This window comes from Carassius gibelio, chromosome A22 (assembly GCF_023724105.1).
Source record: "Carassius gibelio isolate Cgi1373 ecotype wild population from Czech Republic chromosome A22, carGib1.2-hapl.c, whole genome shotgun sequence".
In the NCBI taxonomy this organism is placed as follows: domain Eukaryota; kingdom Metazoa; phylum Chordata; class Actinopteri; order Cypriniformes; family Cyprinidae; genus Carassius; species Carassius gibelio.
The window spans coordinates 10,495,382-10,512,632 of record NC_068392.1 but is presented as its reverse complement, the minus strand read 5'-3'; the positions used below and the strand labels follow the sequence as shown (position 1 = coordinate 10,512,632).

Below are 17,251 nucleotides of genomic sequence, written 5' to 3'. Positions count from 1 at the left end.
ACTGTTTTTCTTCTTCTAGATGACTCGCCCCATCCAGGTGAAGCCAGCTGACAGCGAGAGCCGTGGAGGTAGGTTGTCTTGTTCTTTTATTTTTTTTCTTGATGTATCTTTTGTATGAACGTTCATGAACTTTACTCACCTTTCTCCCTGCTGAATATATCAGCAAATCTGCCCACCAATGTTGTGTTGTGTTGTGTTTTGGATGCTGGTCCCCAATATGAGATCTTTGTGTACTGATGAACCCACCAGGCATTTAGACTTTTATTAGTTCCAAAAGGATCGTGTTGGTCGAAAACTTTGCATGGGGTCTTTTCAGCAGGGCCTTTACTCACCTACCTTCCTATCTTTACAATTCTCTTTCTCTGGCTCTCTCTCCATCTATCTGATGGATGCCCAGATTATTTAGTTTAATTAAGGAGGCCGTAGTGCTAGTAAACGGAAGGGAAGTGGCTTCTGCTGCCTATCTAACCTTGCTCCCCCTGCCAAACCCATTACCGACACACCGTAAATTAAAAAGTAATTAGCTTAGATATTGAAATGGGAGCCCTGAGCCCCAGACCCCCAACTCGATGTATGGTCAAATAAAGGGGCATATTGTAAACAAAAGGTGTAAATGCCATAGGGATAGATGTTGGGGGGAAGGTAAAGAAAGGTTGGCCAAGGATGCACAACTTGCCTAACAATCAATTATATTGCAGGACACTTGCCAAGACCCTTAACTCTGGGTCTCTAGCATGTGATCTGCTGTTTACTGTAAATAGATCCATCTATAACTCACACAAACATCCTGTGGTGGAGGATTTACTGAACTTGAACGTTTTTTATTCTTATTCTGATGGTCTAAACCATGCATTGACAACTCTTCACCTGTGGGACCACTCTCCCGCAGATTTTAGTTCAAGCCCTAATCAAACACAGCAGAACAATCCCTTCAGGATTAGTAAAAAATTAGGTGTGCTTGATTCGATTTGGAACTAAAATCTGCAAGGCAGCGGCCCTCTGAAAATAGAGTTGCAGACAAAAGAATATTTAAGGGAATGACGTAAATCATCAGGCATGGGTCAACAAATTCTCAAAAAGTTTTCACTTGCAATTTTTGGAAAATGTTAAATGTCAAAGTCCCACATCCAAATGGTCCATCCCAGCAGTAGACAAGCAGGCCTTTGTAGAGGAGATTGATGCATCATAAAACCCCATCGATTTTGCCATTAAAGAGGTGTGTGCTCGTATTGACTCTGGCACTTTGCTGTCTTTGGACTTCCCTGTGAGTGGCCAGTCTTAGCGCTCCCTAGACACCCACTGGGTTTCCTTGGGTCCCTTATTGTCTTCCTCTCAGTGGCCATGCTGGAGATGGAGAATGTGCTTAGGTCAGGCCCAATAGTTGCACATCATCCTAAATGAACAGTTCAGAGTAGCACCCCAGGACCAATCCAACACCATTGTGACTTTAATGGTTGCCAGGGATTTCTTTCCCAACCCTAGGCCAATCCTAGAGGGTCCTGCTTTGAAGACTTGCTACTGCTTTAGGCAGTGCTTGCTACTGTAGCTATATGCACCAATGCTGCCTTTTTCTTCATGGCCTCTAGTCCCTAAGGTAGAGGAGGATCCATGCGTTAGAACTTAATTATGTTACTTTCTCTAATTCGAGGTGGCACCCGGATGGACACTGGTTATTCCCTCGGGTTCAAGTGGGTTGACTTTTGGGACCCTCAGTGGCTCCAGTTCTAATTATGCTCATAATCTCATTAAGTGGTTGAAAGGTCACCACACCTGTTCAAAGAAAAACAAAGGAAAGACCTTCTAAACCTCATGGAACCTTCCCCACAAGGGCTTTCTCTCAGTGGTTATTAAGGCTATAGAGCTAATGTGATTAAATTGTTCTTCTAGATGTTTTTATTTTTTTTTATAAATCAATACAATCTGTATGGTTTAGAAGGAATCCCCTGGATGGGTTACTTGACATGCTGCCTAGTTAAAATAATATTGTGGGTTATCATTAAAAGAACAGTGTACTGCCTGATAAAAGTGAGTATTTTTGATTTTATGAGGATGTCTTGAGTGGTTATAACCAATGCAAACCACATGCTTTTGGCCATGAGCTAATATTTCATGCCTTGCTGTTTGGGTGGTTCTTGTACTAAGGCTGTATTGTTAGCAAAAATTTAAAGGACTTCTGCCCAAGCAAGTGTGTCCATGCTGAGCAGAAAAGGAAGGGAGTTTGAAAATAGAAATTAAAGTGGGTTTGATTGACAACTCCCTCTGTACCATCTGAGCCTTTTTATATTAGTCCTCATCTCCAGATAACAGCATGTTTGCCTTATTGAACACTTTTCTATCCTTGCTCTGTTATGCAGCATGTGTCATTAAAAAGAGCTTTGGGGACAGATTGTACGCTCACATACACACTCGCTCTCCCTCTCCCCTGGTATCTCTGATATGAAACAGATTGATTTTGCTTCACATGCAGGCCTGATGACTGGCACAGGCTGGATATAAAGGTGGCTGCTATTGCTTTTTGAAGGGCTGTTCAATGCCTCTCAGAGGCATTTGAGCCCTAACACAGGATAAATTAGCTTTAGTCACTTTGATCTTCTACCCCCCATAGTCCCACCCATTTGAGTAGATACCCCTACACCAACCATTTTGCCTTTTTTTTAATGGGATCATCTCATTGATGGGTTTCATGTCTTAATTTTCCCTCCTAGCCTAGAAATAACATATAATTACTCCACATAGGCCAGTCAGTACAGTATATGGATTTTCCAAAACTCAGTTCATGGAAAAAGTTTTTGATACGTGCGGGTAATCCTCCATTTCCCCTTAATCACATGTATTCTGTGCATGTTCTTGTGCATATAACTGACATATTTAGAATCCTGCCTTACATTTGGAATTAAATTCCAATTCAATGTCAAATGAACATTTTGCCACAGTCTTGTGCTTCAACACATATGGAAAAACATGCACATGCTCAACCTCTCAAATAAAATGGAACAGGTCAATTTTCCCCTCAGCACCTTGACTAACTGCTAGGTTCCACTCGTGGTTAAGATTTAGCTGCACTTCACCATGCCTGCATTATCTTCAGTCTGAGGGATAGTGGGCATGATTGCATAAATTTGCTCGAATGTGTCAGTCAGGGGTAGATGTGGAGTGTGTCAATGAGTGGGGTGAGCTCTGCGGAATAATGAGTTCATCGGAAGGACCTCTCTTTCAACATGCACATGTGTGCTAGCTTGCATGCTAAAAGAAGTTGTTGGTGGAATAAGATTGTAATAAGCACAAAAGGACAATAACGGCAGAAGTAATTATAGCTTTTTCTCAGAAAAGAGAAAAAAGGGTTCCAGATTACTTCTTTCAATTACAGTTTGCTGGTTCATATTTCTGACAAATATATGCTAATCATCTTCACACACAAACATTGGCTACGTTGCATGTTTAAAACCCCATCCACATAGCTGTGAGTATTCTATGAGTCATCTATACACCTGGACTAAGAATAAAGGTTAGCTTCAAGATATATTCACATAGCATTTCTATCAGAGTATCAATGTTTGCAGTAGCAGTAACAGCTACATTTGGCACAGCAGAAATAAAGTAGCTCAAGATGGATACAGTAATGGCATGTGCTCTGTAAATATATAGTTTTCACCCAAACATGGAAATGACCCAAAGATTTACTCACCCTCAAGCCATTCTAGAGGTGTGTATGACTTTCTTCTTTCAGACGAATACAATCTGAGTTCTGGCTCTTCAAGCTTTATAACGGCAGTGAATGGTTGTTGAGATTTTGAAGCCCAAAAAATGCATTCATCCATCCATCCATCCATCATAAAAAATGCTCCACACAGCTCCGTTGGGGAAATAAAGGCATTTATGTAGAAAAATATCCATATTTATAACTTAATAAATTATAATCTGTATTTTTAGTTAGCATTAGCTTTAGCGTCTACATTTGGGGGATCAGAAACAAGGTACTTTGTATCTTAAGGTTTCCAAACATTGTAGAAGCAATTTGACTTCAATTAACATTTCAAGCCGGCAGGTTCCCAGAAAGAGGACGGGCACCTCAAGGAACATCTTTCAACTGCTGATTTTCTCGTCATACTCTGTCTCAACATGCACTTAATCGCACGCGCGATGGTCGGAAATTCATTTCAGCCCGCCTGTGCACGCGGACCACCAAAGGTTACTGTTGAACACAAGAAGTAAAGGTCAGAAATCATGTTTAGTTTTCCTCCAGCTGCGAGGTAATTCCAACCAGCAGATTGTGTCCCCGCCGAGGCAAGGCAGAGGAGCCTGGCGCAGAAGGGCGAGCAGGCACAAGGTTATCCAGTCAGTAATGCCACCACAGCCCCTTTGCTGTCACCCCTAATAAGAACTGCTCCCTTATCACTGCTACAATCACCTTGAGAAACAAACTCTTCTTGCTTTTTCCTTAGAGAAAGGCATGGACAAAGAGGTGACAGGGTTTCAGCCTGCCATTCTTATAATGGTTTATCTGCCTGGATCAAGCGGGAAGAATGAAGATAGGTTGATGGAACTTGTTTTCCTCTATCTCAGACTAAAGAGTTTGGAAAACACAAGTCAGACTGAATAGCGTGGATGTTGCTATTTGTGTTTTCTCTTTTCACACCAACCATTAACACTACATAGAATCACTGGTATTGCTTCTAGGTTGTTTAAAGCGACAGTTCACCCATCCGTGTGGAAAAAAAAGAAGATTCTGTCATGATTACTTATCATCATATGAAGCATCTGTTGCATATGATTGCTTGAGAACATTGTTCTTACATGTATACTCAGTGTTATCGGGCGGCGGTTGCTAAGTGGGCCAATGTGGTGGTTGATTGCATGGGATCTGAAGCGAGCTCTTGAGGTGTTCTGATTGGTCAGACAGGCCAAAAAAAAGCGAGGCCAAATCACTGCAATCACCAGGCTGCTGCCTCTCTCAACACTAATGACAGTCCTTCATATGTGGCCATCTCATTAAAGCTATCATGTTCTCCAGCGCCACACACACTCATGCACGCACACAATACGTCTGGCATATTTAGGACACATGAGGACATATTTCATCTTAAATGTCAAAAGCATGCCACAAAAAAATAAAAAAATAAAAAAACGGTCAGTTTCACCTTCTTACACATGAAGGGCAAGATAGATTTGGGGATCCACTTTACACACACACACACACGCACACACACACACACACACACACACACACACACACACACACACACACACAGATATACATGCATGCATGTTTACTTGGCTTCCATATGAGGACTTATTATTCGTTTTTTTTTTTTTTGATAGATACATTATTAAATTGTTAAATATTTCATATAGTGCTCTTAATTTAGAAGAAAATAATGTTCTGTTGTAATAAACAATAACGTCTAGTCAATGTTTTATCTGCCAGAATGAAATTATTAGTTTAATTGCAATATATTATTTATTAGATATATGTGTGTGTGTGTGTGTGTGTGTGTGTGTGTGTGTGTGTGTGCGTGTGTGTGTAAATATATATACACACACAAATAGTCTTATATTATTATTATTTTGAAATATGTATAAATAAATGAGATTTGCAATATTGTAATATTATCAATATGTAGTTAATTGTATATACAATTCAAAATTATTCAAACCTTTCTGCTTTTTTATTGTCATTAAGGTATATTTATAATGTTTATTTAACAATTTCTCAGCTTTGCCCCATGTAAGTTTTAAGATCATTGTGGGTGTATTTGATCCCCACAACGTAGGTAAAACCTGACCTAGACACCCTCATAAAATTGAGAAATGTTCTTTATAAAACAATATAACAGACACAGTAATGCCGACAAACACAAACAGAAGTACTGCAGTGTCCACACAGTACAGGGTAGTGCGTTGGAGTGTCCGAAAAGTCCAGATGGGGCGGGCCAGAGCCGGGCGCTGTGTGGGGAGAGCAGCTCCTTTAGCAGATGGGAGGAGATTAGGACAGAACTGCTTTGAGACACAGCTCATCCTTACACACTGCTTGCGAGTCTTACATCACACACGCAGACACACTTTTTGGCAGGCCTGAATATACCTTTTCCTAGGCAAGTGAGCATACTCAGCCTGATGAATATTACATGCAAAATCCAGGGATGGATTACAGCACAGCCATCCTTAGACATAATACGAGTCAGAATTCAGATTTAGTCGGCGTGTTGCATTTAAAACCCCTGTTTATTTTTTCTGTATTTGCCTTGAATTTGTACACTATTTTCAACTCTATTTTCTTGCACCTTGGATTGATGTCACAATGTAAAGAAACTAAAAGTGAATAAAAAGTGACGTGACATTCAGCCAAGTATGTTGACCTATATTCAGAATTCGTGCTCTGCATTTAAGTGCACACACACAGCAGTGAACACACACACACACACACACACCTGGAGCAGTGGGCATCATTTATTCTGTGGCGTCCGGGGAGCAGTTGGGGGTTTGTGCCTTGCTCAAGGGCACCTAAGTCACGGTATTGCCGGCCCAAGATTCGAACCCACAACCCAATGGTTAGGAGTCAAAATCTCTAACCACTTGGCCACGACTTCCCCTAACTAGATTCCCCTAACTGAACTGCGCTCTTGCCCACCTCTTTCAACCGAGCCAGGGACTGCTAAATTATTTGTTAATTTAATTGCATTAAGTTAAGATTTACAATAAATATTTTAATTGCTACTATGTAAAAAGGAATACTGCTGTGAAAAAGCACCTTATTTGTTTAAATAAGAAAATAAACAATTTAAATAATTGTTTAAAGTGTGTGCGAACCAAATGTTATTGCACTTTTGTTCATATAGCAGTACTTTTAAATGAAAAAAGTGCACAATACACTACTTTTGAATGCATTATTAATTTTATGCATAACAATGTGATTAATCGCGATTAAGAAAATAATTATCGTTGCCCAGCACTAATATACATATATATGTATATATATGTAATTTGTTAGTTCATCCCCCATCATTTCTGAAATTGGCACCGGTTCGCTGCTATAATGTGATTCATGACTACTAGAGAAAAGATGCTCGCCGCGGTTCTGTGCAGCTTTGTGCCGCAAATACAAAATTCAGCGCAATTCTTCTTCCTAAAGGGCGAAAATGTCTTGATGGTGTTTGCCCTTTCAAATAGCTTTCCCCCCACTCCTTTTTGCTCTATTTGTCAGCTAGACCAGACGCGTATCATTTACAGGTACATTATTTATGATGCTCACCACACCTCCTAAAATACCCCAGCAGCAGACAGACACCAGACCTTGGCAGATACACATGGGTACGGCGGGGACTCTCATGCACCATTAAAGAGAGCCCATGCTGTTTCAGAAGGCAGAGCAAAAAGCCTTTAAACAACGCCTGCTCGCTAGAACCGTGTGTGTGTGAGTCTGAGTATGTGTGTGTGTGCGTGTCATGTTGTCCGGCATGGGCTGCTGATTACCCCGCCAGGCAAGGCAAATGAGAGTGCAGGTAATGGAGAAAGAAGTGCTCACTAGTTGGTTGTAAAAGCCTCGCAGTTAGAAGATCTGTAACCTTTGCTGTGAAGCGTGAACAAAACGTCCAGCACATTAGCATCGATAACTGTGCTCTCGCGTTATGTACCTGTGGATTTTCTCATACTGGCATGCTGTGAAGAGAGTTTGTCACACTTACTAGTGCTCAACAATTAGGATTTTTATCGTTGATACGGTTGGGCCAGCAATTCAGATTTATTACTTGTTCTGCCAGTATTTTCATTGAAAAAATAAATAAATAAATAAACAAAATGATACATACATATATATATATATATATATATATATATATATATATATATATATATATATATATATATATATATATATATAATTATTTTAAGTATCCTATTTTTATTATACTCTTTTTTTTGTCTATGGTTCTATGGTTCTATTTTGTTGTAATATGGCATTTAAAGGCATGTGTTTTTTTAGCAACAGATTTTTTTTATTAGTTTTTTTATCTTTTTAATATTAATTTGTATCAAAAGACTAATTTCTCTATATATAACATGTATGTTTTAATTTTATATTTAATAAAAAAAATATATATGTGCAAATTATTATTACCACAATAATTAATGAGGTTTTTAAATAATTTATTCACTAACAGTGCATACAAACTTTTATTTATTCATTTATTTATTAATACATTTAAATTATATGAATAATAATATCATTATGATATAATTTAGTATAATTACTAAATTCTATAAATTCTTAATTTTTCAATCAATCAATTAATTAAATACATTTACAACAGCTATTATTATTTTATGTTTTATTATTCATTTATAAATTCTTTGTATTATAATTACATTCATATTCGTATGTATTTCATTAATACTTTTTTATGCAACAGTAGCTGAAAATTATACAGATATACTCCAAATCCATATCACTATCATTATTATTATTTTCTGATAGTTCCTATTTCAGTGACTTGATAACATTTTAATGTTCAGTGCATAACAGAAAGCCATCATTTCACATTTGCAAAGCATAAAAAGATATGTCCATAACATGAAACATTAAGTAACAGCAATAAAGTGTTAATGCTAATCAGTGCCTATACAAGCTTAAGTTCAGAAGCTTATTGTCCATTTATATTATTCTATTTTTTTGACATTTCAAAAGACAAAAGTTGCATAAGGTTCACTTTGTGATTTAAAACATCGTCTAATCCAAGCTAATGTGTTTTTAATTGTTCCGATATCAAGGTCTCTCAAAATCTTGAAGAAACATCTTGTCCCAGAACTAAGCTCGTTCTCCTTCTAATAAACATGATGGGACAGGGAAGAACATGAAGGTATTGGAATAAGGCTTCAAATGCTTGCAGTTACCTTTGGCTACAGGAACTCTGACCTGACACCTGAACCAATCTGTCTGGAGAGCATGAACTTCAAAGGGCACTTGATGGCAGGGAAGGCTGATTGGTAATGGCTTTTCACTTCAGATTAGCTTCTCTGATGTGAGCTCATGACTAATAACAGAGATGCACTGGCATAAAAAGGTACCAGGGATCTCAGTCTTGGAAAGGACTTAGCATATGTGATCGGTTGAAGAATCAATGCTTACGGCCACATGCAGCTTTCATTGCCCAAGGCCCTCCCATGAGGCTGTTTGACCGGCATGTCAAACAACCAATCACAGTTTGTTTCATTCAGCGTAACGTTTAGGGATGAGGAAATGTCGCCACAATAACAGACCAGTGTGTAAAACTCTTGGACGTATTTTAAGGATCCTGCTGACTTTCAGTATTTTACATACTGTTGAGAATCCATCGTTTAGTTGATCCTGATAAGCGCTCGTTGTCGCAGTTGTAAACACGAAGGCTTTATTCTTTCGTAAGGGGGTTTGGCGGCATGGCATCTTTGGTGGAATCTTTGGCGGGACGTTAAAGAACACAAACACACGCGGAAATCCTGTATACTGTATTTTCCAGACTATAAGTCTCACTTTTTTTCATAGTTTGGCTGGTCCTGCGACTTATAGTCAGGTGCGACAAAATTAATTTGACATAAACCAAGAGAAATGAACTAAAAATGAATCAAGAGAAAACATTACCACCTCCAGCCGCGAGAGGGCGCTCTATGATGCTCAGTGCTCCTGTAGTCTACACTGAAGACATAGAGCGCCCTCTTGCGGCTGTAGACGGTAACGTTTTCTCTTGGTTTTAAATAAATGTGACTTATAGTCCAGTGCGACTTATATATGTTTTTTTCCTCATCATGACGTATTTTTGGACTGATGCGACTTATACTCAGGTGCGACTTATAGTCCAAAAAATAATAATGACTTTGAAACTGTTTCCACTTTTGTGTTTCGTATGCATTAGAGACGTATGCCAATGGTCCGTGGTACCAAAAATCCTATTCTTATGTGTAGTTTCGACAGAAATAGTAGCACAGTATGCTATAGGAACACCGCATTTGAGATTTTATTTTTAAGGTTTATGAATCATTTAAGAGGTCATTTAAAATGATTCATTGATACAACTGACTCAAAAGAGTCATTCATAAAGGAAAATATTTCTGTCACATGCTAAAAATTGTGGTAATTGTGACTTTATCTCGCAATTCAGACTTTTATCTGTACACCTTATGTGTTTATGTCTCTCAATTTGGACTTGCACTCAGAATTCTGACTTTCTCAAAAAACTTTCTGTTTTTTCTTTCTATAAAGTTTATGCCTCTCAATTGTGTTTTTGTTTCTTTCATGAAATAAATAGTTATCTCACAATTCGTACTTTATTTCTTGCATTTCTGACCGAAAAATAAAAATGGCAAAATATGAACTCAGAAGTCACAATTGTGGGGCACACACTCAGAATTGTGAGAAGTTTTGCACATTCAAATCACTGTAAAACACAAAATGACTGTAAATAAGCGTCTAGAAGATAAACACAGTTAACTTTGATTTCATGCTAAAATATTTTTTTTCATCTGTTTAAGTATTTATTTAAAAATGGAACCGATTCTGATTATTTAAAAATGGAACCAATTCCCAGCCCTAGTTAAAAAAAAAACAAAAAAAATAAAAAACTCCATATTGTTGCATAATTAAGAGGGTTACGGATTAAGTAAATATCCATAAATTAAAACATGTTTTCAACAGATGGCATAACATTATTCTGTAATAAATTGGTTTGAAAGTTTTTTGAACAATCTTTTTTTCTTTTCTTCTCCAGTTCATTTAAGAGAAACAGAATTGCATTTGCCAGTTCCCTATCTGTCGGTCACTACGAGTTATGTCGACCGACAAATGGGGTCTCACTTGGGAGGCCAATCATCTCTGATTTTAAGAGAAAACGCCAATGAAATTGGCAAGTGGATTAACACACCTGAGCCACTCCCCGTGCCAGCGGGTATAAATAGGGCGACAGGTGCATCCACTCATTAGATTTTTGCTTCGGAGCCGAGTAGTGGATGAAGAAACCTCTACAAAGCCATCATCTTTGTTTTGTTCTAACTGTTCCTGGTCGGTGTGACGGCGCATTACAGCGGTGTCCCTGCGAGTCGGCGATTCCCCTGGGCGCTTCGGCTAAAAGAGACAGTTCTAAAAGAGCAAATCACGGATGATTCGCGTCTTTTTCAAGATGCCGTTTCGTCCGTGTCCTTCTGGATGCGGTCGTTTCCTGTCTTCGGTTGACGGTCACGAGCGTTGTCTGCAGTGTCTGGGCGTCCAACACGCTGAGGCTGCGCTCGTGGATGATTCATGCGTCTACTGTGGGCGTATGAACATGGCAGCGCTGCGATCGCGTCTCTCACTCCTCAAGGGGAGTGCAGCAGACCCCTCTGTCGCCACCCGTCCCGGTCTCTCTGGCTCGAGCAGAGGGCCGCCGGCTGGCGCTCTGGGAGATCTGAGGATCACAGTGAGAGCTTCTCCGCCGGGCCACGCCCCACGGACCTCTCACTCCTCACGCAGCGACTGTCCCGTGCAGCTGCCGATTGATTCTGCTGGGCCGTCTCACAGCGGTCCCAGCGTGTCTTTCGGTGCGCCGCCCGAAGACCAGATGTCGATTGCTGCATCGGGGGATGGGTTATCGACCTCTGAGGATGAAGGTTCGGCGGGGCTGCCCCCCTCGGGTGTTGTCGCTGCTGCCGAATCGGACTTGGAGTTGTCGGCCATGCTTGCCCGGGCAGCCGTGAGTATCGGACTGGAGGTGACTACACCGCCCAGCCCCGAGCCCTCACGGCTGGATGATTGGTTTCTCGGCGCGGGACGCGGCTCACAACCTCGTTCTGCTCCGGTGCCTTTCTTCCCGGAGGTGCATGAAGAGGTGACGAAGTTGTGGACGGCCCCTTTCACGGCCAGAAGCCGCTCTTCTCCCTCTTCCATCCTCACCACCCTCGATGGCGGGGCAGCCAGGGGGTACGTAGGGGTTCCCCAGGTGGAGAGGGCGGTTGCGGTGCACTTGTGCCCACAAAACGCCGCCACTTGGAGGAATCGTCCGCGCCTCCCGTCCAAGGCCTGTAAGCTGACGGCCGCACTCGCTGCCAAGGCCTACAGTGCTGCGGGCCAAGCTGCCTCTGCCCTGCATGCCATGGCTATCCTGCAGGTACACCAAGCCAAGGCACTCAAAGCCATGCACGAGGGTGGTACCGACCCGGGGTTGATGCAGGAGCTGCGCACGGCGACCGACTTCGCCTTACGGGCAACGAAGGTCACGGCGCGGTCCCTCGGGAAGGCGATGTCCACGCTGGTGGTCCAGGAGCGGCATCTCTGGCTGAACCTGGCTGAGATGAGGGACATGGACAAAGCGCGCTTTCTCGACGCCCCCATCTCCCAGGCAGGCCTGTTCGGCGACACTGTCGAGGACTTTGCCCAGCAGTTCTCGGCGGTACAGAAGCAGACTGAGGTCATCCAGCACATCCTGCCCCGACGTGTCTCTCCGGCTGCCACCGTTCCGTCGCGGGTAGCACCTCAGCCTGCTCGTCGCCGTGGGCGCCCCCCTGCGTCCTCTACGCCAGCTCCGCCCCGTGCTGAGAGTTCTTCGAGGCCGGCGCATCGAGCCCCGCGCAGGAGAGCGGCGCCCCCCGTGTCACTCCCGGCTGCGAAGTCCTCCAAGAAGTCGACCAAGCGGCCCTGACACGGGCAACTCGGAGATGCGGAGAACTGCTCTTCAGGAGATGGCGAAGACAGCGCCACTCCTTCCCCCGGAGGAGGGCCGGGCGGAGAATCTTCAGTTTCTGTTTTGTTTTGTTCCGCCACGCGTCTCTGGCCAGTTCCTCCGGGAACACGAGGAGTGTGGTTGCGATGACCCAGGACGCAGTGCCTTCTGGGTCTTCCGGCACGACTCCCCATCGCTGCACCACTGCGGGTATGTTGACTGTCCCTTTGGTGCCACTTGTACGGTATCTGGGAGCGTGGCTTGCGCTGCCCAACCCGTCACGCTGGCTCATCCGGACGGTTCGACTCGGCTATGCGATTCAATTCGCCCGGCGACCCCCCAAGTTCAATGGCGTACTCGAGACTTCGGTGGCAGTCAAGGACGCCCCTGTCTTGCGCGAGGAGATTGCTGTCCTCCTGGCGAAGGATGCAATCGAGCCGGTCCCTCCAGCCGAGATGAGGACGGGGTTTTACAGCCCTTACTTCATCGTGCCCAAGAAGAGCGGTGGCCTTCGACCTATCCTGGATCTGCGAGTCTTGAATCGGGCCCTACACAAGCTCCCGTTCAGGATGTTGACGCAGAAACGCATTATCAAATGCGTCCAGCCCCAGGACTGGTTTGCAGCGATCGACCTGAAAGACGCGTACTTTCATGTCTCTATCCTCCCTCGTCACAGACCGTTCCTGCGCTTTGCTTTCGAGGGTCAGGCATGGCAGTACAAGGTCCTCCCCTTCGGGCTCTCCCTGTCCCCCCGTGTCTTCACGAAGGTCGCGGAGGGCGCCCTTGCCCCACTTTGGGAAGTGGGCATCAGGATCCTCAACTATCTCGACGACTGGCTCATTATGGCCCGGTCCCGAGAAGAGTTGTGCGATCACAGGGACTTCGTGCTTCGGCACCTCAGTCGGTTGGGGCTTCAGGTCAACCGAGAGAAGAGCAAGCTCTCCCCTGTGCAGAGAATCTCTTATCTCGGTATGGAGTTAGACTCGGTGAGTATGACGGCACGCCTCACCAGCGAGTGTGCCCACTCAGTGCTGAACTGCCTGAGTTCCTTCAGAGGCAGGACAGTGGTACCGCTGAAACACTTTCAGAGGCTCCTGGGGCATATGGCATCCGCAGCCGCAGTCACGCCGCTCGGGTTGCTTCATATGAGACCACTTCAGCACTGGTTACACTCCCGAGTCCCGAGATGGGCATGGCGCCGCGGTACACATCGTGTCACCATCACACTGATGTGTCGCCGCCTATTCAGTCCTTGGTCGGACCTTGCCTTTCTACGGGCCGGCGTGCCCTTAGAACAAGTGTCCCGGCACGTTGTTGTCACAACAGATGCCTCCAACTCGGGCTGGGGCGCGACATGCAACGGGCAGGCAGCCTCAGGGTCCTGGACAGGACCTCGACTGCTTTGGCACATCAACTGCCTGGAGTTGCTGGCAGTGCATCTAGCTTTGCGACGGTTTCGTCCGCTAGTGCTGGACAAGCACGTGTTGGTCCGCACGGACAACACTGCGGCTGTTTCGTACATCAACCGACAAGGCGGGTTACGATCACGTCGCATGTCTCAACTCGCCCGTCATCTCCTCCTCTGGAGTCAGACGTGGCTCAAGTCGCTGCGCGCTGTCCACATCCCGGGGGAGCTCAATCGTGCAGCCGACGTGCTCTCACGACAGCTCACTTTCCCCGGGGAATGGCGACTCCATCCCCAGACGGTCCAGCTGATCTGGAGTCGATTCGGGGAAGCCCAGGTAGACCTGTTTGCTTCCCACGAGTCCTCCCACTGCCAGCTGTACTATTCCCTGTCCCAGGCCCCCCTGGGCACAGATGCACTGGCACACAGCTGGCCTCGGGCTTTACGCAAGTATGCGTTTCCCCCAGTGAGCCTGCTCGCACAGACACTGTGCAAGGTCAGGGAGGACGAGGAACAGGTCCTGTTGGTTGCGCCTTACTGGCCCACCCGGACCTGGTTTTCGGAACTCATGCTCCTCGTGACAGCCCCTCCCTGGCGCATCCCCCTGAGGAGAGACCTTCTCTCTCAGGGGCTTGGCACCATTTGGCACCCGCGTCCAGATCTCTGGAACCTCCACGTGTGGCTTCTAGACGGGACGCGGCAGACCTAAGTGATCTGCCCCCAGCGGTGGTAGACACTATCACTCAGGCTAGAGCCCCTTCTACGAGGCAGGCCTATGCTCTGAAGTGGAGTCTGTTCACGAATTGGTGTTCTTCTCACCGAGAAGACCCCCGGAGGTGCCCGGTCAGAGTCGTGCTTTCTTTCCTGCAAGGTAGGCTGGAGCGTGGGCTGTCACCCTCCACCCTGAAGGTGTATGTGGCTGCCATTGCAGCACATCACGATGCAGTGGACGGCCGGTCCCTGGGGAGGCATGACCTGATCGTTAGGTTCCTGAGGGGTGCCAGAAGGTTACATCCTCCTAGGACACCCCTGATTCCCTCCTGGGACCTCTCTATTGTCCTGGCGGGACTTCCGAGGGGTCCCTTTGAGCCGCTGGATTCGGTTGAGCTGAAGTTCCTGTCTCTCAAGACAGCGCTCCTGATCGCGCTCACTTCCATCAAGAGGGTCGGGGACCTCCAAGCATTTTCGGTAAGTGAAGAGTGCCTTGTGTTCGGGCCGGCCTACTCTCACGTTGTCCTGAGACCCCGGCCTGGATACGTGCCCAAGGTTCCCACCACTCCCTTCCGAGACCAGGTGGTGAACCTGCAAGCGCTGCCTCTGGAGGAGGCAGATCCAGCCTTGTCGTTGCTGTGTCCCGTAAGAGCGCTTCGCATATACGTGGACCGCACCCAGAGCTTCAGAAGCTCTGAGCAGCTCCTGGTCTGCTTTGGAGGTCAGCAGAAGGGGAAGGCTGTCTCTAAGCAGAGTTTGGCCCACTGGATAGTGGACGCCATCGCCTTGGCTTACCATTCCCAAGGCGAGCCGTGCCCCCTGGGGGTGAGGGCCCACTCCACACGGAGTGTGGCCTCCTCCTATGCGTTGGCGCACGGCGCCTCTCTGGCAGACGTTTGTCGAGCTGCGGGCTGGGCGACACCTAACACCTTTGCGAGGTTTTACAACCTCCGTGTAGAGCCAGTTTCCTCCCGTGTGTTGGGTAACAGGTAATTGGCGGGAAGGGCTGGCTGGGTGTCTCGCTTGCTGCGCCATTCCCCCTAACACGGGGATGTGAGCGCCTTCTTCTCCCAGTAGAGTTCCCCGGTTGGCGTACCCTGGTCGAGCATCCTCCAGCACCCTCGGCGTCAGACTTGGCGGAGCAGTCTGTCGCCAGGCCCAGTACTGGCTTTAGCATGCCCGGAGCAGGTCAGCCCCTGTACTGGGCTAGGTGTCCATATGGCTGGGTTCCCTGCGGGTAATCCCATATGTGTATTCTTCCACGGTAAGGTTTCCCTCTTGGCAAACCCGTGTCTTCCCTTGACAGATCGCTCTGTCGGTCTCTTCTGGCAGCCGTTCCTTCCCTACTCCAAGGTAGGACCTGCCTCAGAGACTCTTTCCATATGTAGTACTGCCCCCTGGGTCAGTCCATATCGGTATATCCACATGTCACCTCCCTACGGGTAGGATGTGGTCTCCGTAGCGACCTTTCCTAAAGGCTCGCTTCCCCATTGTCTTGCCAGCTGAAAGAACAAATAGGGAAGATTTGAAGCAATCTTTCACTGAAGGTTGAAATCCCTTCCATTTACTTTATGTGGGCGGAACAGCAGCATGGCCTTCTCCAGTAGCGATGTACTCACCCTTTGGCCCCTTCGGTACCAAGGTCAGTGAATTTGCGCTGGGGCTTTGGGAAGGTTACGACCTTAAGCGTAGCTTTTGTGGCACGCCAAGGCTTGTCAACAATTGCAGCGCCTCAGGGTTGTGACTAGGTTCAGGTTATGGCGTTTTCCATAGGACCCCATTTGTCGGTCGACATAACTCGTAGTGACCGACAGATAGGGAACGTCTCGGTTACGTACGTAACCCTCGTTCCCTGATGGAGGGAACGGAGACGTTATGTCCCCATGCCACAACCTTGAACCATTCGCTGTTGCCGGGACACGTTCTCGGCTCCTCAGCGTAAAACCTAATGAGTGGATGCACCTGTCGCCCTATTTATACCCGCTGGCACGGGGAGTGGCTCAGGTGTGTTAATCCACTTGCCAATTTCATTGGCGTTTTCTCTTAAAATCAGAGATGATTGGCCTCCCAAGTGAGACCCCATTTGTCGGTCGACATAACGTCTCCGTTCCCTCCATCAGGGAACGAGGGTTACGTACGTAACCGAGACGTTCTTCATGTCTATCACCCACATGGATAGAGTAGTTCGGTAGTATTTTGTTTTATTTTCACCTGAGATTCTGAAGGGGGAAAAAAGCCCAAAAAATCTCTTTAATGCATTGCATGGACTCCATTATGGACATCTGTCTCCTATTAATGTTGTGAGGGACTAAGGGAGAAGCAAAATATGCTTAAAGGAGAATTAATTTAGGGGAATGCAGGGACTGATTCAGAATGTTAACACAAAACCTTGAAGTCTCTGCTGGAGCAGTAATGGGCAAGGCCAATGCAATCTGGAGAGGCTTTTTAATCCACACCGCACGCCTGCTGTAACTCACAG

General features: G+C 45.7%; 1 protein-coding gene across 7 annotated transcripts in view; it reads left to right on the top strand.

Annotated features, from left to right (window-relative positions):
- The window catches only part of LOC127943066 (CUGBP Elav-like family member 5), a 182,262-nt gene that overhangs the window by 100,493 nt on the left and 64,518 nt on the right, over window positions 1-17,251 (top strand). For all 7 annotated transcript variants that reach the window (XM_052539197.1, XM_052539196.1, XM_052539195.1 and 4 more), the window contains exon 3: window positions 20-68. In XM_052539197.1, the coding sequence (XP_052395157.1) occupies window positions 20-68 (49 nt within the window). The remainder of the gene's footprint in view (window positions 1-19; window positions 69-17,251) is intronic.